The sequence below is a fragment of the Rhincodon typus genome, chromosome 7, assembly GCF_021869965.1.
Source record: "Rhincodon typus isolate 14 chromosome 7, sRhiTyp1.1, whole genome shotgun sequence".
Classification (NCBI taxonomy): domain Eukaryota; kingdom Metazoa; phylum Chordata; class Chondrichthyes; order Orectolobiformes; family Rhincodontidae; genus Rhincodon; species Rhincodon typus.
This window is the reverse complement of record NC_063338.1, coordinates 54103484-54129139: the sequence shown is the minus strand read 5'-3', so window position 1 is coordinate 54129139 and position 25656 is coordinate 54103484. Positions and strand designations below refer to the sequence as shown.

The window sequence follows — 25656 nt, the reverse complement described above, 5'->3', positions numbered from 1 at the left end:
TGCTGCTTGGCCTGCTGTGTTCATCCAGCTCTACACCTTGTTATCTCAGATTCTCCAGTATCTGCAGTTCCTACTATCCCTGTCTGTAACTTGCTGCTTAGGCTGTTTGGCATGCAGGTAGTCCTATTTGGTGGCTTCACCAGGCTGACATGTCAACTTCAGATTTGTCTGGTACTGTTGCTGGCATGCCCTCCTGAAATCTTCATTGAATCATGGTTGATCCCCTGGCTTGATGGTAATGGTTGAGTGGGGAATATGCCAGGCCATGAGGTTGCAGATTGTGCTGGAGTACAATTCTGCTGCAGATAATAGCACTCAGCGCCTCATGGATGCCCAATCTTGAGTTGATAGGTCCATTCGAAGTCTGTCCCATTCAGCATGGTGACGGAGGTTATTCTCAACGTGAAGGCCAGATTTCATCTCCAAAAGGACTGTGTGATTGTCACTCTTACCGATGCTGTCATGGACAGATACATCTGTAGCAAGGTCAAGTATGTTTTTCCCTATTGTTGGTTCTTTCACCACCTGCCGCAGTCCCTGTCTAGCAGCTATGTCCTTTAGGACCTGACCAGCTCGATCAGTAGGACTGCTGCAGAGCCACTTTGGTGATGGACATTGAAATCCCCCAACCAGGGTATTTTTTGTGCTGTTGCATCTTCATTGCTTCCTCCAAGTGTTGCTCAACATTGAGGAATACTGATTCATCAGCTGAGGGAGGATGGTATGTGGTAATCAGTAGGAGATTTCCTTGCCCATGATTAACTTGAAGCCATCAGACTTCATGGAGTCCGGAGTCAATGTTGAGGACTCCGAGAGCAACACCCTCCTGACTGTATACCACTGTGCCGCCCCCTCTGCTGGGTCTATCCTGCCGGTGAGACAGGACATATCCAGGGGTGGTGATGGTGGTGTCTGGGACATTGTTTGTAAGGTATGATTCTGAGAGTCTGACTGTGTCAGGCTGTTGCTTGACTAATCTCTGAGACAGCTGAGAAGGACTTTGCAGGGTCTATATGGCTATTTCTACCATTGTCTTTTCTGGTGCTTAGGTCAATACAAGGTGATCCGTCTGGTTTCATTTCTTTGAGACTTTGTTCAACTGAATGGCTGGATCAGCAATTTTAGAGGGTAGTTAAGAGTGAACCATATTGCCATGGGTCTGGAGTCACATGTAGACCAGACCAGGTGAGGATGGCAGATTTCCTTCCCTGAAGGGCATAGTGAACTAGATGGGTTTTTATGACAATCGGAAATGTTTTCATGGTCATTGGCAGATTTTTAATTTCAGATTTTTTTTTTCTTTTATTGATTCAAATTCCACCATCTGCCGTGGCGGGATTTGAACCTCGGTCCCCAGAGCATTACGTGTGTCTCTGGATTAATAATCTAGTGATAATACTGTTCGGCCATCACCTTCCACTTGCACAGAGAATTAGCCATGGTCTCTGGACTACCATCTTAGTGACGTTACCACTAAGCCACGATTCCATATTATTGTGTTTTTATTTGAAGTATTGCTAAATTCATGACTCTACATTAAATTGCAATGACCGGTGTCTATCCACTTCCTTACACAGTCTTTTATTCCCGCATAGTTTTGCCCTGTTTCCACAGTATTAACCACTCATGGGAAAGAGCAGAGGTCTAGAAGATAGTAAGAGTCAGTCTTTGGGCCCACAAACCCAGTCTGTCATTCAGTAAGCTTGTAGCTGTTTTAATCTTGGTCTTGACTCTGCTTTCCTGCTTTCCTGCTTGTCCCCAGAATGTTTAATAATCTGTCTATGTCAGCCTTGAATGTATTCAGTGATTCAGTCTTTGTACCTCTCTGACACTGAAAATTTTAGAGATACACAACCCGCAGAGAAGAAAATCTTCCTCATCTCTGTCTTAATAGGCAACCATTTAATCTGATGCTGTGCCTGCTGAATCTAGTTTGCCTCAATAGAGGAAGTATTGTCTAAGCATTTGCTCTATCAAGACTCTTGTCAAAAATCTTTGTTCCTTTAGTAAGATGACTGCTCATCATTCTAAATATCAATGTGTATAAGCCTAACCTTTACAACTTTACCATGTTAAACAATCCCTTGTTATTTTATCTTATCAAAAGTCCTTCTAAAGTCCATGTTCATTACTGTTTTTAATTTATCACCCCAAATTCTCCACTAACCTTTTCTTGATAATTGAATCTACAATTGTTTGGTACTGACGAAGCATGGAGATCCTGAACATGCATATTAAGTATGGTAATATTGAGAACAGGTGAATTCCTCAGTTCTGCATTTCTGAATGCAATGCAAGTAATTTTGAGAGTTCTGTAATTGACAGAATTTCCAATGTACACTGATAGAAGGTTTTCTTACCAATGATGTAGTTTGATCTCTCAAAAGTGACAAATGTAGCAATAGTGAAATTGTGCAGCTGGAAAAGACATTGCAAAATTTAAGAAGATGAAAATCTGTAATGTTTGATACTCTAATATCTTCATGTTCATTATTTCCTTTTGGTAGGCAAGTGGTCAGTCCCCACGGAGTAAAAAATTCCTAAGTCGTCCAAGAAAAAATTTTGAACAGAAGAAGGGCAGGAGGCTATCCGGAGCCAGTATTAGTGATGAAGAGGAAACAGCTAGTACCAGCAGTACTCCAAAGAAGGGAGGTAAAGAATCCAAAAAACGGAAGGTGGATGACAGCTCATCTTTGAATTCACCGAGGCTGGATGGTCCATCACCTTCCAAGAAGTGGAAAACTGTAAAAGATAATAGCAAGGATTTGGCTTTGTGCAGGTATGAACTGGATATTCAAATACATAGACACGTTTAATATAAATAATTAACTTGGATCCAATTTAAACCATAATTCTTGGAAAAAAATCATTAATGGGGTGTGGGTGTTGCAAGTTACCCTTGAGAAGGTGGTGAACTACCTTCTGGAATCACTGCAGTTCGTTTGGTGTTGGTACACCCATGGTGTTGTTAGGAAGGGAGATCCAGGATTTTGATCCAGTGACACTGAGGGAATGGTGATATATTTCCAAGTCAGGTTGGTGCTTAGCTTGGAAGGGAACCTCCTGCAGGTGGTGGTGTTCCCATGTATTTGCTGCCCTATCCTTCCTGATCGTAGTGGTCAAGGGTTTGGAAGGTGCTGTCTAAGAAGGCTTAGTGAATGTCTGCAGTGCATCTTGGTGGAAGGAATGTTTGTGGATGTGGCGGCAATCAAGAGAGTTGCTTTGACTTGGATGGTGTCAAGCTGCTTGAGTTTTGTTGGAGATGCATTCATCTAGGCAAGTAGGGAGTATTCTGTCACAGTCCTGTCTTGTGCGTTGTAGATGATGAACAGGTTTTTTGGGAGTCTTATTCAGGTTCTCATCCCGTATTACCAGTCCTCTGCTGTCTGTGGGGAAAGATGGTTAATATCTGAATTTGTTAAAGTCATTGTTAGGGTCAGAAGACCAATGAAACCAAGGGGTGTTATTCTTCAACTTTATTTTGAAATTTACTCATTGATATGGAAGGCTGTGATTAGAGAGGGAATTGGTCAGCAACCTGAAGTTCAGTTATGTCTGTAAAAGGAATGAAGCTGTTCAAATAAGAATTACCCAGTTAGCATTTGTTCTTCCCAATCTGTACTGGACCTCAGCAATAAACAACAAATATAGTTCTGCTGGTTTAGACAAGGAAAGACTCATCTTTACATTGTATGAGTATCTGAATCCTGTCCAGTGGTATTGAAGCATGGGAGTGGCTGACTTGTCAGCTCCTCAGCATGGAGTGAAATATGCTGGGTAGAGAGAGTAGGTGTTGGGCTTGACGGAGCACTGGAGCATTGCAACAAAATGAATAATGAAAGGGCGGGAAGAGTGAAGTTCTGTTTAAAAGAATAGTGTTAGAGGTAGCAGAAATGATGTTGAACTGTGTGTCAAAGATGTTTAAACAGGATATTCCACAGCTTGGTTCTGAGCGAGTTGATGGCACAGTCTTTTGGGGGAGCACTCTACAGTGTTCCACATCTTTTTGAGTGATAAATTATTTCTTGATTTCAATCCAAAATGACCTGCTTAAATTTTAAGTTTTTTTTCTTTTGTTGTGGAATTTACTTCTCAAACAACAACTTGTACTTTTGTTCTTTGAAATTAAAAGCTTTTTCCAGTCTTTCCACTTTTTCTTTCATTGTGTGAGGCCTTTCTCTTGATGTGATTCTGAACCTTAACTTATTTGTTGACCATGGTTTACTTAACTGCACAAATGGAATGTTTGACTTGTGGGAACAGGGTTTGGCATCGTACTGAACATTTCCCCACTGTTTGTAAATTTGTCCATGGGCAATTAAATGCAGTTTGCTGCTGTCACTCTACTTCCAATCCTTTCTAAATTTACCTGACTTAAATTAAAAACCTTGGTTTATAATTTTCCATCTTGGCTTGCAAACTTAATATCAAATTCAAATATTTTATGTTCTTCTTTGAAGATGCTGCCTTACAGTAAGATTTGTTAACTAATTTTGATTTTATTTCTCATCATTAAAAACATTGTAATCTTCATTTTCCCCTTGCTGATTGTAATCATATTGTTGTAGAAAACTATTCTTTATGAATTCTCAACATGTACTACATTTATCACCTGAGATGTTCTGTTTCTCTCAGTTTGACACAATTTGAGACATGCTTGTGTCAATACCTCATTGAAATTGAGTAACTTCTTTTTTAAAAAAAAAACAGCATTATGTTATCGGAGCTGGAAACCCATGAGGATGCTTGGCCCTTCTTACTCCCTGTGAACTCCAAACTGGTACCGGGATATAGAAAGGTTATAAGGAAACCCATGGACTTTTCTACAATTAGAGAAAAACTCAGCAATGGATTGTAAGCATCTGAATATTTTTCATCCATCATATTTAAAGTAATCAAAATAAGGTAGAATTATCTTTCATTTGTTAATAACTGATTGCTAAACCACATTCTTTTCTAGATATCCTAATACTGAAGTATTTGCTGTGGATGCAAGACTAGTATTTGACAACTGTGAAACATTTAATGAAGATGATTCAGATATAGGCAGAGCTGGACACAACATGAGGCGATTTTTCGAGAAGCGATGGGCTGAGCTTTTTAAGGGAAGCTAATCCAATCACAATATGAATTAAAATATACAACATGGGACCAGCAGCCTGAAATACTGGTATCTTCATATTTATGGGGAAGTGCAGGATAATTTGCACAAAAGCAAACAGATACTTCACATCACTGCTTACAATAGGGAAGTATCAGCCAAGGATTATTCTGGAAAAGAAGGTTTGCTCCTTTGGAGATCATAGCTCTTGAACTATGGAAATGTTTTACGGACAGCTTCGGTAGAACAGGGAAGCACACCCAAAGAGTTCAGTGGCATGGGGTGGTTCTAGTGCAATAGCAAACAATATTTCCAAAACGCACTGAAATAATATACAACCACCAGAGCTGTAAAAGGGGTCTGGAATTCCTCTCCCCTTTATGTAAAAAAAACGTGGAAGTAAATGGAAAAAATCTTGAATTTTTTTCGTAGCTTATATTTTAGTGAATGTATTTAATTTTTGTTAATTTATGAGTAAAATGTCAAGTCTTCATTTTCTATGAAAAGGAAGAGGCAGCAAAATTGCTTTAAATCTTCAAGGAAATAAAACAACGAATGTTTTTGAATAATTAAACAAAGCCAATTGATAATTGTTTACACTGTTCTGTCCGGGAAGGACACTGGAGAACCTGTTGTTACTGTAGACGTAAATTTACAGATCTGCTTATCAATGCACCACCTACTTAGTCTCAAAGTAAATTCGAGAACAGTGGATCAACAAAGAAACATCTGTATATAATTGTTCATTAATGTTAATATTAATTAAGTCTTGTTCAAATATGTATGATGTGTACATATTGTTTGCGGGCATTGAATATTGTTATGCCTTAGAATAACCGTAGCATTTTATTTTAGTGTTAAAATGATTATACATATATGGCTTGTACATATCCTCTACAAACACTGTGGAGTCTCCTAATGTTGGGTAGTGCCTGCCTTTAAAACAGGGTGTAGGGGATATTAGGTTTTCCATTTTCTATTTTTGTTATATAATTTTGAGCCACTGTGGTCTCAAATTCCAATGTAATCATTTGTATCCATACAATAAATTACAATTTCCTATACACAGTATTTTTCATAATGCATTTCCCTCCATCTGCCTTGCCACGAAACCTGGTACACAATGGCTCTTTGTAACCACTGTGCTTTGCAGTGGCCTGTTGGAGGCAGCTCAGATCAGAAATTTTTTGTACCTGAGTCAAAGTACTTGAAGTTATTTTATTTAAATATGTTGTGAAAAAGGGTAGTTTCTTTCTTAGGAGCATTATTTTTCACTAGTATGTGTGGCACGGACATAATAAAAGGGTGTTTTCCAATTCCGTTTTCTATTTGTTTTGATTTCTATAATTGATACAGTGTCTTTTAGTACTCTGTTTATGAAAAATTTTATAAATTTGAGGATCCATACAAGTGTGTATAATATTTAATATGAAAATATTTTGTCTGTTTCAGCTGCTGATGAACTGTTTCATGGATTAACTGACAGCTAATTCACTGAAGTAAAATTGTACCATTTATACCAGTTTTTAAACTAGCTACATTGAATGTGGCTGAGTTAATTTTTTTGACGTTAGAAAAGAATCAGTAAAGTTTGGAGTAATTACTGAGAGCATTCAAATTGTGATCAGTACTTTGTTAGGAAAAACCCATAAGCGAAATTAGTTTAAACTTAGGAATGATAGATTGTATGCATAGCTATTTGTGCATCTTACTGCAACATTTAAAAATATCAGTAAACAACCCCCTATGATATTCTAAGACCAGGGATGGACAAAGTAGCAAAATGCAACACCTTCAATTTTAGTTTAACTTTATTTGTGAGATTTAAGTCAACTACAATTAAAGACCAAGTTTGAGAGAATCAATCTAAAGTACCCCAGTCTCACTAAATACACCACTCCACGTACAAATGTGTTTTCACAAGTTTTATGGAATTGATCACTATTAAGTACAAAAGAAATAATATTAATAAAGTAACTTTTTTTTGTGGGGATGGCTGTTCACAACACTAGTTGACTGGGCATAGGTCATTTATTCTGTAGACTGAAGTTCTTCAATGTTAAGTACTCCAATGCACCAAACCACTAAGAACCATCACTTTCTAACCCTTGCTAGCCATGACCCCAAGTATATGATCAGAAATGTGGTGAACTCTAATTGACTCATTGATCTAATTCTGTTTATGCAATAATCTTGGATCGGCTAAACATTTTTTTTTTAAATTCACCCTTGGAATGTGAACATTCCTGTTTGGGCCAACATTTACCGTCCATCCCTAGTTGTCCTTGAAAAAGTGGTGGTGAGCTGCCTTCTTAAACTGCTGCAGGCCACTTGCTATAGGAAAGCCCGCAATACTGTTAAGGTATAAATTCAAAGATTTTGACCGAGCAACAGTGAAGGAACTCCAATATATTTCTGGATCAGGAAGATGAGTGTCTTGGAGGGGAACTTGCCAATTGTGGTGTTCCCATATATCTGCTGCCCTTGTCCTTCTATAGATGAAGTGGTCGAGGGCTTGGAAGACAGTATCCGAGGATCTGCAGCAGATTTCTGCAAGTGCATCTTGTAGATGGTACACACTGCTGTTACTGACAATCACTTTTTAAGATCATTTATTTTGTAAAAGATTTTTCGTTTTAGCTTACCACTCCATAAATCTCCAAGAGAAGGTGGCACCAATTAACAATTCATGCATCTGTTAACAGCACGTGAGGTCACTTCGCAATGAATAACTATCATCCCAAATGACAGAGTTCATCTGAATGTTCCATAAAACATATCTAAAATCCTTTAAAATTGCTGAGAGAACTTTTTTAAGCTTTTGATTTCACACTAATCAGGACAACTCGTGACAAATAAGAAATTTAACATAGTATATGAGAGGAGAGTGCTGATTGGTTAGGAAGTGGACTCTGATTGTGAGAGGGTGTAACATGGGGAAAGCATTGGTTAATGATGACTGGCAGTTGAATGCTAAGTTTTGTTTAAATCTTACACAAAACAGTGACTCTGGTCAAGGCATTGCCCTGACAAATGAACTGGAGAATGGATGTCATCTATTTTGTTGTGTTGAAACAGGAAACATGTGTATACATGTTCTTTCTGTCTGCAAAGTACGATGTCCATATTATCAACATACCACGCTTCCAGTATTCAAGGGGAACAGAAAACAAGAAATTATGTGCAGAAAATGATGGGGTGGGGACTGCAGATGGGGCTGCACCTCAAGGAAGAAAATTTCTGGTGGCTGGCCAGTTAGAAGCCTACACCACAGCCATAAAGTGCTGGAGGCAAGCTAAATGATCTCAGAGTGGGATTTCTGCCGCTTATTGACCAGAAATCCCACCAAGTGGAATACACAGTTCCTTGGCATTGGCATGATAGGTAGACACGGTGGTGAAGAAGGTATTTGGCAGAGCATTGAGTTAAGGAATTGGGACATCATGTTACATTTGCACTAGACATTGGTAAGGCCATATTTGGAATACTGATTACAGTTCTGGCTGCCCTGCTATAGGAAGGATGTTATTAAACTGGAAAGAGTGCAAAAATGATTTACAAGAACATAACTATGGGACGATACTCATTGGAATTTAGAAGAACAAGGAGTAAATCTTATAGAAACATATAAAATTATGAAGGAAGTTGATAAGATAGATGCAGGGAGGTTGTTTCCACTGGCAGGTGAAACTAGAACTGGGGGAACATTTCCTCAAAATAAGGGGAGCAGATTTAGGACTGAGTTAAGGACGAACACCTTCACCCGAAGGATTGTGTATCTGTAGAATTGCCTGTCCATTGGAGGAGTTAAGGCTACCTTGTTAAATGTTTTTAAGGCAAAGACAGACTTAAAAAGTAAAGGAATTAAGGGTTTTGGTGAATGGGTGGATAAGTGGACCGGAGTCCACGAAAAAATCGGCCATGATCTTATAGAATGGCATAGCAGGCTCAACATGCCAGATGGCCTACTCCAGCTCCTATTACTTACGTCCTTACTGAGACTTGAAGCTTTGGGTTATAGGGATAGGCTGGCACTTTTTGTTTTGCCTTGGAGCTGAGGATGGTGAGGGGTGACCTTCATAGATGTTTAAAAAGTAATGAGGGTGTAGAGAAGATGAATAGCAAAGGTCTTCCCTACGGTACGGGAGTCCAAAACTAGAGGGCGAATGGGGAAAGATTTAAAAGGGAGCTGAGGTGCAGATATCAAATCAACTGCTGAAGGAAGTGTTAGAGGTGGATACAACTGCAACATTTAAAAGATATTTGGACAGGTACATGGACAGGAAAGTGAGAGAGATATGGGCTAAATGCAAACAAATGAAACTAGTGCTGTTTAGAAAACCTGGTTGCCATGGACACTTTGGGCCAAAGGGCTTATGACTCTACTGCTTTTGATTTTGGGGTTTTTGCATCTTGGAAAGGTGAGGATCTTTCCCTCACATTGAAAGGGGAGGTTGCTGTTTTCTTAATGTGCTTCATCTAATAACAGCATTTTGCTTCCTTACTTTTAACAAGCTAAACCTGCCTTAAATAAAACAAAGAATTACGGATGCTGAAAATCAAACAAAACGGAAATTGCTGGATAAACGCAGGCAAGTCTGGCAGAGATAACAAGGTGAGGAGCTGGATGAACACAGCAGGCCAAGCAGCATCAGAGGAGCAGGAAGGCTGACGTTTCCGGCCTAGACCCTTCTTCAGAAATGGGGGAGGGGAAGGGCATTCTGAAATAAATCGGGAGAGAGAGGGAGGTGGATAGAAGATGGATAGAGGAGAAGATAGGTGGAGAGGAGACAGATAGGTCAAAGAGGCAGGGATGGAGCCAGTGTAGGTGGGGAGTTAGGGACGAGATAGGTCAGTCCAGGGAGAACGGATAGGTCAAGGAGGCGGGATGAGGTTAGTAGGTAGGAGATGGGGGTGGGGCTTGAGGTGGGAGGAGGGGAAGGACAGGTTAGGGAGGTGGGGACAAGCTGGGCTGGTTTTGGGATGCGGAAGATTGTGAAGTCCACATTGATACTATTGGGCTGCAGGGTTCCCAAGCTAAATATGAGTTGCTGTTCCTGCAACCTTCGGGTGGCATCGTTGTGGCACTGCAGGAGGCCCAGGATGGCCATGTGGTCTGAGGAATGGGAGGGGAGTTGAAATGGTTCGCGACTGGGAGGTGCAGTTGTTTAGTGCGAACTGAGCGTAGGTCTTCTGCAAAGCGGTCCCCAAGCCTCTGCTTGGTTTCCCCGATGTAGAGGAGGCCACAACGGGAATAGCGGATACACTATGGCAGTACTTGCAGACAGAACTCAATTAAAAGAGGTCATTGAACCCGAAATATTGAGGTAAGAGGGCGGGGCTGGCTTGCCGACGGCGTGGAGGGGCGGGGCAGGCTGGATGACATAGAGGCAGGGCGGAGCGGTCGGGATGACGATGTGGAGGGGAGGGGAGGGGCGGGGCCGGCCCGGCCGGCTGACGACGTGGAGGGCGGGGCCGGCCAGGTGACGGTTTGGAGGGACGGGGCGGCACAGTCGGCGGGGTCAGTTTGTCTCTGTGGAGGGAACTTTGTACCGTTGTCGTGTTAAATACCGACGTGACGTAAGTCGTTTTAGTTTAGTTTCTGTGGTTTTGTTAGTTTTAATAGAAATCATTTGATTTAATGAGGGGCCGAATAAACAGCTGGTCGGTTTATGAAGTTGACTTAAAAGCAGTGATCCTGTATATTTCTAGGCCGTCCTATTTCAACCTTCTCGGCTCTGGTGACAGCAGGTGCGGCGCTGTCACTGAGTGAGGCCTTCGAGCTGGGATCGGTTTGTTGCTGTTGTTCAGCATCGAGCGCATATTGTATTCATCATTTATTTGCGTCACAGTTAATGGGCCAAGAGCCTTTCCTGTCGTCCAGATAATATCGATGGGGGAAAAGTTCCGTTTTGCTTTTGCAATACATTAACTTTTTTTTCTCCAGCGCGAACATTCTAGATCCTGGTTTCCTTCTGATAGAAGCATTTCCAGAGGGAATTTATCGGTGACTCAACCTCGGGCTATCTCGAGAGCCAACTTATATTTATGGAAACTCCGAAAACATGACACTGAGCAATATAGGGTACAGTGGTAAAACGACACAAAATATTCTTAATCTTAATTAAATCACAGTGGAATGAAGTTTTGTTCCTCGACGCACGCTTCCTATGAGTTATAGGTGGGAGGATTGTTATTTTCTACCATTTCTACCATGCCTCTCTAATGACAAGTCAATTGAAAGGGGACAAATTAGAGAGTGAAGATTATTACCTTGCCGCCCACCCTGTCTTTCAGGGTGGCCAGACATCTCAATTTGCAAACCTTGAAAATATACACTTAAAACTTGTAATTTAGTAACTTTGGGATTCAGATATACAATTTTCAATGGTGTTGAATGTTCATGCCCTTTGCATCAATATGATGGCTATTATTGAGTTTATTTAGCATATAGCTATGACAAAATAAATAGTGTCGCTGTTATAAGACTAAGAACTCGGAGCAGAATTAGGACATTCAGTCCATCAAGTCTGCTCTGCAATTCGATAAGAAATAGGAATGAGAGAAGGCCATTCAGCCCCTCGAGCCTACTCCATTATTCATTCGTTTTGTGGCTGATCTGACATTCTATTTCTTGCCCTTTTCCTGTAACCTTTCATTCCACGACTGATCAGGATTTTTATCAATTTCATTCGATCATATATTTCTTAATGCCATTGTCCTGTCTTCTCCCTGTACTTGTGAAATGTTCTTTGCTCATACTCAAAATATCCCTACTCTGGCTGTTACCAGTAATACATTTATAAGTTGTGAGTACTGCAGTTCCATCAGACTTGCGAAAACTGCTGGTTGTTTTCCTTCTCATTAGACCTATTAGACGCATTACTTAAGCTTATACTTGTACTTTACTGAGATTCAAGAAGGGTGTGGAGAAGAAGCATATGATGTGGCAGTATGAAAATGTCTTTGGTTCATATGATATTTTACTGGTCGTATGACTTAATGTTGTGTCATAGAGGTCTACAGCAGAGGGAAAGGGTCTATAGCAGAAAAAAGCCCTTCAGGGGGCCCTACATACTGCACAGAAAGCGAGCACACAAATGCAGCAGGCAATCAGAAAAGCTAATGGAATGTTGGCTGTTATTTCAAGGGAGTTAGAGTATAACAGACAGAAGTCTTGCTACAACTGTACAAGGTGCTGGTGAGACCACATCTCAAGTACTGTGTAAAGTTTTGGCCCCCTTATTTAAGAAAAAATATTATTTCATTTGAGATAGTTTAGGAAAGGTTCAGTAGGATTTTCCATGGTATGAACGGATTGTCTTATGAGCAAAGGTTGAACAGGTTGGGACTCCGAGTCATAGAGCTGCACAGCATGGAAACAGACCCTTCTGTCCAACTTGTCCATGCCGACCAATATCCTAAACTAATCTAGTCCCATTTGCCTGTATTTGGCCGCCTTAAACCCTTCTTATACATATACCCATTCAGATGCCTTTTAAATGTTGTAATTATACTAGCCTCCACCACTTCCTTAGCAACTCATTCCACATACGCACACCCCCTGCAGAAAAAGTTGTCCCTTAGGTCCCTTTTATATCTTTCCCCACTTGCCTTAAACCTATGCCCTCTAGTTTTGGACTCCCCTACCCTGAGGAAAAAGACCTTGGCCTGTTGAAGCCCCTTATGATTTTATAAACTTCTATACCTCAGTCTCTGATGCTCCAGGGAAAATAGCCCCAGCCTTTTCAGTATTTCCCGATAGCTCAAACCCTCCAATGCTGGCAACATTTTTGTAAATCTTTTCTGAACCCTCTCAAGTTTCACAACATCCTTCCTGTAGTAGGGAGACCAGAATTGAATGCACTATTCCAGAAATGGCCTAACCAATGTCCTGTACAACATGACTTCCCAACTCTTATACTCAATGCACTGACCAAGGCAAGCATACCAAATGCCTTCTCCACTATCTTGTCTACCTGTGACTCCGCTTTCATGGAACTATAAACCTGCACCCCAAGGTCTGTTTGTGCAGCAGCACTCCCCAGGACCTTACCATTTAGTGTATAAGTCCTACCCTGATTTGCCTTTCCAAAATACAGTGCCTCACATTTCTCTAAATTAAACTCCATCTGCCACTCCTTGGCCTGCTGGCCCATCTGATCATGGTCCTTTTGGATTTTGAGGTAACTTTCTTGGCTGTCCACTACACTTCCAGTTTTGGTGTCATCTGCAGATTTACTAACCATCTGTCCTATGTTCACATCCAAATCATTTATATAAATGATGAAAAGCAGTGGACCAAGCACTGATCCTTGTCAGAGGCCTCCAGTCTGAAAAGCAATTCTCCACCACTGCCCTCTGTCTCCTACCTTCAAGTTCTGTATCCAAATGGCTAGTTCTCCCTGTATTCCATGTGATCTAACCTTGCTAACCAGTCTACCTCATTGGAATTTACAATAATGAGAGGTGATCGCTTTGAAACATAGGATTCTTACGGGAATTGAGAAGGGAAAATATCCTTTCCATATGGGAGAGCCTAGGACTGGAGTGTATATTCTCAGAATTAAGGTATTAAAACTGAGCTGAGGAGGAATTTTTTTTCTGAGGGTGGAGAGTTTGTGGAACTCCTTGCCACAGTTAGCTGTGGGGGCAGAGTCCTTTTGTATATTTTAAGGCTCAGATACATTCTTAATCAGATGGGGTATCGAAGGTTATGGGGAAAGGACAGGAAAGTGAACGTGAATGTTGACTGTGTCATAATCCTGTTGAAAGACAGAGCAGGTTAGATTGGGGTTGATTGGCTTTGTGTTGCTACCTTAAACACTGATTGCTATTATAAATCAACGGTCCTGATAGAGTAACATTTAACATTTCATGACTTTCTTGGTGGTCTGGTGATTAGGATTAGATGCTTTCACTGCAGTGGCCAGGTTTGTCTGCCTGTCAGGGAATAATGATTTATTGGGCCTCTATTCATTAAAGTTTAGAACATTCAAACAGGAGTGGCCATTCAGTGCTTCGAGTCTGTGCTGCCATTCAATGAGGCAATAGCTAATCTGTGGCCTAACTCCATATGCCTGTCTTTGGCCAATTTTTCTTAATACTTTGCTTAGAATCATAGTCATACAGCATGAAACAGACGGTGCGGTCCAACTGGTCCATGCCAACTATGTTGCCAAAGTAAACTGTGTTTGGCCTACAACAAAATGTATTTAATCAGATTTAAAATTAACAACTGATCTAGCATCAACTGCCATTTGTGGAAAAGAGTTCCAAACCTATACCACCCTTTGTATGTATAAGTACTTCCTAACATATTCCTGACAGTCTGGCCCTAATTTTTAGCCTTTGCCCCTTAGTTCTAGAAGATCCAACCAGTGGAAATAGTTTATCTTTATTTATTTTTCCCTTTTAATGAGAGGCAACGTTATTGGAAAATGCAGATTCTTCGTGGACTTGACAAGGTAGATGTAGAAAGCTTGTTTCCCCTTGTGGGAGAGTCTATGACCACAGGGCCTCAGAATATGGAATCGCCCATTCAAGAGAGACATGAGAAGTTTCTTCTGAGGATAGTGAATCTGTGGAATTTTATACAAGGGATTATGGTGGATTGTCCTTAAGTATATTCAAGATTGAGATAAACTGCTTTTAATCAATAAGTAAGTCAAAAGTTATGGGGGAAAGGCAGGAAGGTGGAGTTGAGGACATCAGTTTAGCCATGATCTTATTGAATGGTGGGCTTGATGGGCTGAATGCCGTACTCCTGTTCCTTCGTCTTCTGGTTTTAACGTCGTATTAGAGCTGGAAATAATACCATTGTTCTGCCATTCTCACATTCCAAACACTTAATCTGAACTATTAATATAGAACATAGAACAGTACAACACAGTACAGGCCCTACGGCCCATGATGTTGTGCTGAGCTTTTACCCTAATCCTAAGGTCTATCAAACCTCCTCCCCTACCTTATACTATCATTCATATGTCTATCTAATAGCCGCTTAAATGCCTCTAATGAGGCCAACTCCACTACCCTCTCCGGCAATGCATTCCACGCCCCGACCACTCTCTGAGTAAAGAACCTACCTCTGACGTCTCCCCTATATCTACCTCCACTCACTTTAAATCTATGCCCCCTCATAATAGCTACCTCCACCCTTGGAAAAAGTCTCTGGCAGTCTACTCTTATCTATACCTCTGATCATTTTGTACACCTCTATCAAGTCACCTCTCATCCTTCGTTGTTCTAAAGAGAAAAGCCCTAGCTCTCTCAACCTTTCCTCGTAAGACCTTCCCTCCATTCCAGGCAACATCCTGATAAATCTCCTCTGCATCTTTTCCAATGCTTCCACATCTTTCCTGTAATGAGGTGACCAGAACTGGACACAATACTCCAGATGTGGCCGAAGCAGGCTTTTGTATAGCTGGAGCATAACTTCATGGCTCTTGAACTCAATCCCTCTATTAATAAAAGCTAACACACCATACGCCTTCTTATCAACTCTATCCACCTGGGTGGCAGCTTTCAGGGAACTGTGGACATGAACCCCAAGATCCCTCTGCTCCTCCACACTGCCAAGAATCTTTCCGTTAACCCTGTATTCTGCTTTCAAGTTTGTCCTTCCAAAATGAATCACCTCACACTTTTCAGGGTTAAACTCCATCTGCCACTTCTCAGCCCAGCTCTGCATCCTATCAATGTCCCTCTAGAACAGCCCTCTGCACTGTCCACAATGCGACCCACCTTCGTATAGTCCGCGAACTTACTAATCCACCCTTCCACTCCTTCATCCAAAACATTTACAAAAATCACAAATAGAAGAGGACCCAGAACAGATCCTTGTGGTACACCACTCGTAACTGAGCACCATGTTGAATATTTTTCGTCCACTACCACCCTTTGTCTTCTAAGGGTCAGCCAATTCTGAATCCAATCTGCCGCATTTCCCCCATCCCATGCCTCCTTACCTTCTGCATGAGCCCACCATGGGGAACCTTATCAAACGCCTTACTTAAATCCATGTATACCACATCCACTGCTCTACCTTCATCCAGGTGTTTGGTCACCTCTTCAAAGAATTCAATAAGGTTTGTAAGGCATGATCTACCCCTCACAAATCCATGCTGACTGTCACGAATCAAACTGTGCCTTTCCACGTGGTCATAAATCCTATCTCTCAGAGCCCTTTCCAGTAATTTGCCCACCACGCCAGTACAACTAACTGGCCTGTAATTTCTGGGGTTATCCTTATTCCCTTTTTTCTGAACAAGGGAATGACGTTTGCTCTCTTCAATCTTCCGGCACTATACCCATGGACAGTGAGGATGAAAAGATCATCGCCAAAGGCCCTGCGATCTCTTCCCTCGCTTCCCATAGAATCCTTGGATAAATCCCATCAGGCCCAGGGGACTTACCTATCTTCAACTTCCTCAAAATTCCTAGCACATCTTCCTTATTAACAGCGACCTCCTCTAGCCTACCAGCCTGTTTCTCACTGTCCTCCTCTACAACTAGGTCCCTCTCAGTTGTGAATACCGAAGAAAAGTATTCATTAAGGACCTCTCCTATCTCTTTTGGCTCTGTGCACAAATTCCCTTTACAATCCTTGATCGGCCCTACCCTTTCTCTGGTCATTCTCTTATTCCTTACATGCGTGTAAAAAGCCTTGGAGTTTTCCTTGATCCTATCCGCCAAGGTTTTCTCATGCCCCTTTATAGCTTTCCTAAGCCCTTTCTTCAGCTCCATCCTGGATAACTTGTATCCCTCTAGAGCCTTTTCCGTTCCTTGTTTCCTAAACCTTACATAAGCATCCTTCTTCCTCTTAACCAGTCATTTGACCTCTCTTGAGAACCAAGGCTCCCTCACTCGACCGCATCTTCCCTGCCTGCTAGGGACAAACATATCAAGCACACGCAGTATGCATTCCTTAAACAACCTCCACATTTCAATAGTGCTCTTCCCTGACAGCATCTGTTCCCATTTTATGTTACCCAGTTCTTGCCTAACAGAATTGTAATTACCCTTCCCTCAATTATAAACCTTACCCTGCTGTATGTACCCATCCTTTTCCATGACTATTGTAAAAGTAACAGAGTTATGATCGCTACCGCCAAAATGCTTTCCTACCAACAGGTCTAACACTTGGCCCGGTTCATTGCCAAGCACCAAATCCAAAGTGGCCTCTCCGCGTGTTGGTCTATCTATATACTGTGTCAGGAATCCTTCTTGAACGCACTGGACAAAATCCGCTCTATCTAAACTATTACAACTAAAATGTTTCCAATCAATATTTGGAAAGTTGAAGCCACCCATGACTACAACCCTGTGACTTCTGCACCTTTCCAGTATCTGCCTCCCAAGCCGCTCCTCCACTTCTCTGGCGCTATTAGGGGGTCTGTTAAAAAAAAAAAAAAAAAAAACCCAAAAGAATGACTGCTCCTTTCTTGTTCCGGACCTCAACCCAAACTGACTCTGTAGACATATCATCCTCGAACTGCCTTTCAGTAGCTGCTATACTAGCCCTGAACAGCAATGCCACTCACCCACCTCTTTTTCCACCTTCCCTATTTCTTTTAAAGCATCTGAATCCTGGAACTTCCAATAACCATGCCTGTCCCTGAGTTACCCAAGTTTCTGTAATGGCCACAACATCGTAGTTCCAGGTACTGACCCGTGCTCTTAGTTCATCTGCCTTATTTCTGATACTTATGGCATTGAAGTATACACACCTGAAACCATCTCTGTGTCCACAATTACATTCCATCGACCGCATTTCTTTATTAACAACCTCACTCCCTGTTGTGTCTTTTGGAAGGCTGAATACCTCATCTTCTGAATTACAAATCCGGTTTCCCACCCCCTGCCAATCTAGTTTAAACCATCCCGTATAGCTCGAGCAAACCTCCCTCCCAGGATATTTGTGCCCTTCTGGTTCAGGTGCAACCTGTCCTTACTGTACAGGTCCCACCTTCCCCAGAATGTGCTCCAATCATGCACATAATGGAAGCCCTCCCTCCTGCACCAGCCCTGCAGCCATGTATTGGCGTCCTTTCTCCCCCAGCACTCCAAACCCCCACTATAGCGTGAATGCTCCCCCCTCCAGACTTCACATCAACTCTGAAGAGTCATCCAGACTCAAAACGTTAGCTTGCTTTCTCTCCGGCTGCTGCCTGACCTGCTGTGATCTCCAGCATTTTTGTTTTCAGTTCAGATTCCAGCATCTGCAGTAATTTGCTCCTACCTAGAGGAGAGGTATAATATTTCTTTCCTGTGTGGGGAACTTCGTTTTTTTAAGATTGATTCCTGTGAAAATCAATGCTGAACTTAAAAGTTGTGGTTTTCATGAAGGCATTCCTGACATTAAGTGGGAACTTCCTATACAGAACAAAAAGAGGCACTGGAGAGGGTGCAGACAAACTTAAAAGGATCATAATGGACATGTATTGGTATACATGTCAAAGCTTGACATCCTGGTCTCCTCTGATTAAAAGAAGGTGTGAAAAATAATCTAAGTATTTAGCATTAAATGTTTTGTAAGACCAAATATGAGATGGTATTTTAAATTTGTTCACAGGATGTGGACATCACTGACTAGGCCAGTATTTATTGTCCATTTTTGTTGGAGGAGGGGGTTAGAGGGCAGAAGTACGAAAAATGCAAGAGATGCGGTTGAGGGCATTTTTCATCACTGGAGGGGGGTGTTGCGGTCCTATAAAAAATAAAATAGAAAATAGAATTAATAAAAATATTTAAAAAAGACAGAATCCCCCTTGTCCTCACATATCAGCCCACCAACCTCCACATCCAGCGTATTATGCTCCGCCACTTCCGCCATCTACAGTCCTACCCCATGAGCAAAGAGATGTTTCCCTCTCCCCCCCATCAACCTTTTGTAGGGACTGCTCACTCCGCGAGTCCCTCGTCCGGTCCCCACTCTCCATTACCCCCACCACACCTGGCACCTTTCCCTGCAACTGCAGGAAGTGCTACACCTTCCCCACCCCCCACTACCACCTTCATTCAGGGCTCAAAGCAAACCTTTCATTATCAGACAGGAGTTCACTTGTACATCCGCCAACTTGGTCTACTGTATCCGTTGCTCCCAATGTGGCCTTTAAATCAGTGAGATCAAACATAGACTCTGAAACCATTTTGTAGAGCATATGTGCTCTGTATGCACCAAATCACCCCCCACCCCCAATATATCCATCCTGCCTCCAGTGTCACAAGGCCGCCTCCAGTGTTACAATGACACCACCCGCAAACTGGAGGAGCAACACCTCATATTCTGCCTTGGGAGCCTATAGCCCGATGGTCTAAACATGAAATTCACCAGTTTTAAAATCTCCCCAGCTCCGGCCTCATTCTATATCCAACCCCCCCTCTCAACCCCGCCTCCTTGACCTGACACAACCTCTCCCACCTATCTGCCCTACCCATCCCACTGACTGATCCCCACCACTCCCTACCTGCACTCACCTATCACCATCCCACTGACCTTCCCCAGCCCCACCCCTCCTCTCTCTGTTTCCCAGCTCCCTTCCCCCTCCCCATTTCTGAAGAAGCGTCCCAACCTGACACGTCAACTTTCCTGCTCCTCTGCTGCCGGGCCTGCTGTGTTCCTCCAGCTCCAAGCTGTGTTGTCTCTGACTCCAGAGACAGTGGATGACTGGTACAACCAGTAGTCCACATAAAGGGTTAATATTTCTCTTAATTAGAAAGACTTACTAAAATTACTTCAAAGGTATATTTACCTTAGATAGAAGATACCAATATTTATGTATTAAAAATCTCACATTGTTTAGCCCTGTATCATTTTGTTTCCACATGTCACATGTTTCCATTCAACGTTCAACAGTAAATATGTCTTCACACACTCAGAGCTGTAAACAAATCTTCTCCCTTTCAGTTGGAGACAATTTCTTAAGTAAACTACATTTTTCAAACCTAATCAGCAAACTTCTTTAAATTTGTGGTCGCATTTGTATTCAAATAATTTTACAAAGAAAAGGTGAAATGCTGCTAGCACGCAATTTTTAGTTTACTACTGAGGAAAATATCATTTTCTCTTTTTAAGTTGAATAAAAGCAGCTGCACAGGCACAATCTTTACTCGAATACAAGTAGAAAAAGACTGGAGAAACTCAACAGGTCTGGCAGCATTTGTGGACAGAGAAACCAAGTTAACATTTTGAGTCCCTTGACTTTTCTTCAGAACTGATCTTTCCTACCTGTCAAACTTAAAATATTCTTTGCCTCTTAATTTTTGACTCTTTTGTTGCCAAAGACCATGTTCCCCTGTGATTATCCAACAGTTAGGAGGTTTGTGCAACCGGTGAGGTTGAGAGTGGAGACCCTGGGGAGAACGAGCGAACTGACTATGGCACTATGGTCGTGGGATCCCTTCAAGTAGGAGGAGGAAATAAGCACCTAGGTGGGGGAATAGTATAATTAGGGGGTTGATATTGTTCTGTACAGCCATGAGCATGAGTCCAGAAGGCAGTGTTACCTTTCCGTGACAGGATTGCAGACATCTCCTTGGACCTGGAGAGGAACTTAGAGTAGGAGGAGAGGAATCCAATTCTCGTCATTCAGGTCTGGATTGCATTGAAAGGACTAGAAAAGAGATTCTACTGAAAGAATTTGAACAGCTAGGGAATAAACTAAAAGCTGGATTTGCAAAATGATGATCTTGGGATTTTTGCCTGCACCACGGGAAAACTAGAATAGGGTAAATGAAGCCAAGAAGTTAAGGCTCAGGGAATGTGGTGGGTGGAATGGGTTTCAATTCATGGGGTACTGCCACCAGAACTGGAGTAAAAGGGAGCTATTCCAGTGGGATGAACTTCACTTGAAATGTGCTGGGACCAGTGTTCTGGAAAATTGAGTTACTAGAGTTGTAAAGATGGATTTAAACTAATTTGGTTCGGGGAGCAGACAGTGGAAGAAGGGAGCTGTAGGTTTGCAAAGCAGGAGGGTTATGGCAGGATTGCAGGACACCTATTTGGATAACAATACCCAGAGTGGGACAAGAAATTATGGAATCTATGAACAGACAAAAACAGCAGCAAATTGGGTTAAAGGGAGAAAGTTTGGAAAAAGGCAAGATCAATGGCTGTTTACTTGATTGCATGTTATGTAGATAATGCATATTGTGTATATTAATATTCAGAACAAGGGTAAGGAATTAATGGTGCAAGTAAATATGTTAATGGGTATAATCTTATTGTCATTATGCTTACAAGAAGATCAAAGCTGGGAACTTAATATTTAGAGATATATGACATTTTTTAAGGACAGATAGGGAGGGAAGGATGGGGTGGCAGCTTTGTTAGTATGAAATGGAAGGTTAGTATGATAGCAAGAAATGATCGAGGATTGGATGATGTGGAATCCATGTAGGTCAAGGTAAGAAATAATAGAGTAGAAGACAGTAATCATGGGTGACTTTAATCTTCATGTAGATTTGGAAAATCAAATTGGCAAAGGTATATCATTAAAGAGGATTCATAATATATTCGGGACAGTTTCTTAGAATAAATTTGTGGACCTATTCAGGGATAATGATTTGCGTTTAGACATTTATTTTCTAATTGTTATATGGCCTCCTTATTCTTTCTACTGAAATTTACTATCTCTCACATTGCCATCTAGTCTGACAATTACATGCATGCTGGAAGTTTATTAATGACTTGCTGTATTTGTTTCATCCCCTCTCTGTACTAAGTACAACATGCCCTGCCCCAACAAATGTGTTGTCACTCACAAATTTTGACATTGTACTTCTAAATTCTAAGACATGCTCCCTTTAATTTCTGCAGCCATTCCGCACACCTCCCCCTCCAAAGTCTGTGCGACAGTAGCTGGAGAAACCTGAAATGATCAGCATGTGATTGATATTTGTGCACCCTCTGAGTAGCTGTGCAGCTTAGGGGGAATGTTGTTCCCCATAAATAGTGAACACTGGCCCTAGTGCTGACCATTTTGAAGCGTTTCTCCCACTTTTTCTGATCTGAGAAATTGATCCAAGAGCAAAGACGGCAGGGACCGCAAGGTTTAAATCTAAGGGAGGAAGAATTGAAAAAGATAGTCCAAACATGACTATAGTGGCGAGGATCCAAGATCCAGAAAAGCTGCTGGAGTTCTGCTTCAGTCTGATGAATGTGGTCGAATCGGTCGTGATAATTGAGAGGATAGTGGCATTATAGAGGTCAATTCGTGGTATAGCAGACGTGTATATGTGGTAAAAGAAGGCCTGGGGCTGATTGGATTTATGCATGGAGAGAATATCTGAAGTGCTAAATGAGTACTTTGCAACTGACTTTACCAATGAAGAAAATGTTGACCAAGACGTAGTGAAAGAAGATGGTTCAGAAATTAGATACTAGAATTTGATGGATGAAATGCATGAAAGATGGAAGATTGGAAATTATGAAGGCACTGGCCATAGCCTTCTAATCCTCCTTGCAAGAATGAGGACAAAAGCAGTTCACAGTAATAAATGTCAGTAATAAATAAAAACTCTTTATTGTTATTTTTAACATGCAGTGAAAAGAGGATTTCTAATTTACTGTGCATATTATGCTTTACCTCTTCAAAGTCAGCGAATATGTACGCATTTAGGATTAACACAGACAAAAGAAAAACAGTTACACACATATTATATGTGAAAAAAGAATATGTACAAGGTCAACAAAACTCCAAAGATTTGAAATCCAAACCACAAGAGGGAGAGTTATTTTCTCTCAGTCCTTCTAATATGGCAATGATGACATGCTGTTGCCTGCAGGATGATGGTCATTCTTCAACTCAATGGTAGATCAGGTGTACTTAGGTTATTTCTTGTTTGAATTCTGTCTTTTAACTTTTTTGTCTGTCTTTTTCCCATACCGAGAGAGAGAGAGATGCTTTCTGTCTGCAGGCTTTGGATGGTTTCCATTCCTTGCTACTCTTGACACTTGCAACTTTTCCACAGTCTGCAGCTTAACCAATCAGCGGGCTGTTGTAAGGCATAATCCTTAACTTGAAAGATTCTTGGTGCTGCTTAGTTTCAATTCCAAAAAATATTATATTGTGCACAAAAGAACGGAAATTTCTACTTAGGCGCTTTACAGCCTCAAGGAATTGATGTTAAGTTGCACAACTTCAGAGTGTGGTCTCTATACTTTTTTTTAAAATATCCCTTGATGCACCCCTCCCCCCGGACATGTCTTGTCGGCTTTGCTTTCACCATAGTGGACACATTTTCTCCTTTTCACAGCTAACATGTACACTATTTTACTTGTATAGCTCTCCTGTGACACAACTATCACTGCCTTTGTTTCTTCCTCTGGCCATGCTCACCATCTGTTTCACTTGTTCCTGCTTTGATACTAGCATTAAAAAATATAGCTCCTTTAACTTCTGAAAAAGAATCATATTGGACTTGACATGTTGATTCTGTTTCTCTCTCCATAGATGATACTAGATCTGCTGAATTTCTCCAGCTCTTCCAACTCTTGCAGATTTCCAGGATCTGCAGTTTTTTTTAAGGTGTCACCAGTAAATTGACTTCAGGAAAAACAGTTTCATATTGGCAGAAGGGCAGGTTAGTTTGGCAGTCTCCAGGTGGAGAAATGTTGTTTCATAGAAATCTCCAGGCCGAGAGAGTTGGTAGAAGTTTCTAGCTTGTGACAACTGAAAAGAAAACCATGCTGTCAAAACTGGAAAGAAGTTTCCAAGTCTCAGAGCTGAAAAGAAACTATAGGGAATCAAACTGGAAAGAGTCAATTCAGTAAAACGTCTTAAAGTTAGGAAAACAATACTTCAATGGAATTGTGTATCTGTAAAGGTTATTGTTGGGAAAATTGGTGAGTCTTGCATTTTTCTGTTTAGGTTATGATCTTTCTAAATTGCATGTTATGTGTCCTTTTTGTTTGTGTAACAAACTTGTTCACTTTTCTTTAAAGAACATTATCAACCTTCTGTGAATATACTCAGCGACTAACCACCTTGGTAACCAAACTGCAAAAATAAAGCCGATGATGAATTAAACCATGTTTCACTCTGGGATCTGACTTGTGCAGTATTATAGGATTGTTACAAAGGCAAAAAGGGACCTGTCCACATAGTAGGAGTGTGCTTTCTCCTCTTGCTGGCATTGGTGCCATGTAGGTTTGCTGTGTTTCTGCACAACGGGCAAAGTCTGAATGCTGTTGTGTTTTCAAGTGAAGCCATCTTGAATGGGACAAGTTAGAGAGTTTTGGAGCAAGAGATGCAGCAAATGGCAAATTAACACCTGCAGCCGACAATGTTTGACAAGTTGAGAAAGCAGAGGGTGAGGACAAGCTAGAACCAGACTATTCCATCTAATCAGCCTCCTTTTCAAGGAAGATAATTTGATCGAAGATATTATATTTAATGCTGTGCAGTGTATCAGTTGTAATAGCATGGCTTTGAAAGTGGCTGCGGGCCCTGAAGGTAGTTTAATGTTGCCTTAAGACTGTTGGAGGAGCCAGACTGTCGGGTTTTGCAGGTGGATGGAGTGGAAGAAGGGTTACCTGAACTGAAGCATTAGCTTTGCTGCCTGACCTGATGACTTTTTCCAGCAATTTGTTTTTGTTTTGCATTTCTAGCATCTATAGTTTTATTCGTTTTTTTTTTGTGGTGTTAAGTGGGGTTGTTCATTGCGTGGGATGGAGAGCTTCGGAAAGGAGGCTGCTGAATGAAGGTGAGTGTGAGGGTTGGAGGCTGGCCACTATACGGTAAATGGAAAAGCCCTGGGGAAAATTGATGCACAGAGAGATCTGGGTGTTCAGGTCCATTGTACCCTGAAGGTGGCAACGCAGGTCGATAGAGTGGTCAAGAAGGCATACGGCATGCTGTCATTCATCGGACGGGGTATTGAATACAAGAGTTGGCAGGTCATGTTACAGTTGTATAGGACTTTGGTTCAGCCACATTTGGAATACTGCGTACAGTTCTGGTCGCCACATTACTGAAAGGATGTGGATGCTTTGGAGAGGGTGCAGAGGAGATTCACCAGGATGTTGCCTAGTTTGGAGGGCACTAGCTATGAAGAGAGGTGGTGTAGATTAGGATTATTTACATTGGAAAGACGGAGGTTGAGGGGGGGGACCTGATTGAGGTCTACAGAATCATGAGGCATAGACAGGGTGGATGGGTGGGAAGCAATTTGCCTTATTCCAGGATGGGGGACTCAATTAATAGGGGTCACGATTTCAAAGTGAGAGGGGAAAAGTTTAAGGGAGATATGCGTGGAAAGTTCTTTATGCAGAGGGTGGTGGGTGCCTGGAATGCGTTGCCAGCGGAGGTGGTAGAGGCGGGCACGGTGGTGTCATTTAAGATGTATCTAGCCAGATACATGAATGGGCAGGTAGCGGATCCTTGGAAAATAGGCAACAGGTTTAGATAGAGGATCTAGATCAGCGCAGGCTTGGAGGGCTGAAGGGCCTGTTCCTGTGCTGTAATATTCTTTGTTCTTTGTTCTCTTTGTTCATAATGTGTGTTAGAGTGAAGTTATTCAATGAGTCTTCAGTCATCAGGGAATATGGA

At 41.6% G+C, this 25656-nt stretch overlaps 2 protein-coding genes across 12 annotated transcripts in view; both read left to right on the top strand.

The window, feature by feature from the left end:
• Positions 1 to 6417, top strand: part of baz2ba (bromodomain adjacent to zinc finger domain, 2Ba) — a 312926-nt gene extending 306509 nt beyond the window's left edge. For all 10 annotated transcript variants that reach the window (XM_048598962.1, XM_048598970.1, XM_048598966.1 and 7 more), the window contains 3 exons: positions 2508 to 2779; positions 4711 to 4854; positions 4961 to 6417. In XM_048598962.1, the coding sequence (XP_048454919.1) occupies positions 2508 to 2779; positions 4711 to 4854; positions 4961 to 5114 (570 nt within the window). In that variant the 3' untranslated portion in view covers positions 5115 to 6417. The remainder of the gene's footprint in view (positions 1 to 2507; positions 2780 to 4710; positions 4855 to 4960) is intronic.
• A 4153-nt stretch (positions 6418 to 10570) lies between these two features.
• wdsub1 (WD repeat, sterile alpha motif and U-box domain containing 1) overlaps positions 10571 to 25656 on the top strand; it is a 58445-nt gene continuing 43359 nt past the window's right edge. For both annotated transcript variants that reach the window (XM_048599559.1, XM_048599558.1), the window contains exon 1: positions 10571 to 10681. The gene's annotated coding sequence lies outside the window, so the exon portion shown is untranslated. The remainder of the gene's footprint in view (positions 10682 to 25656) is intronic.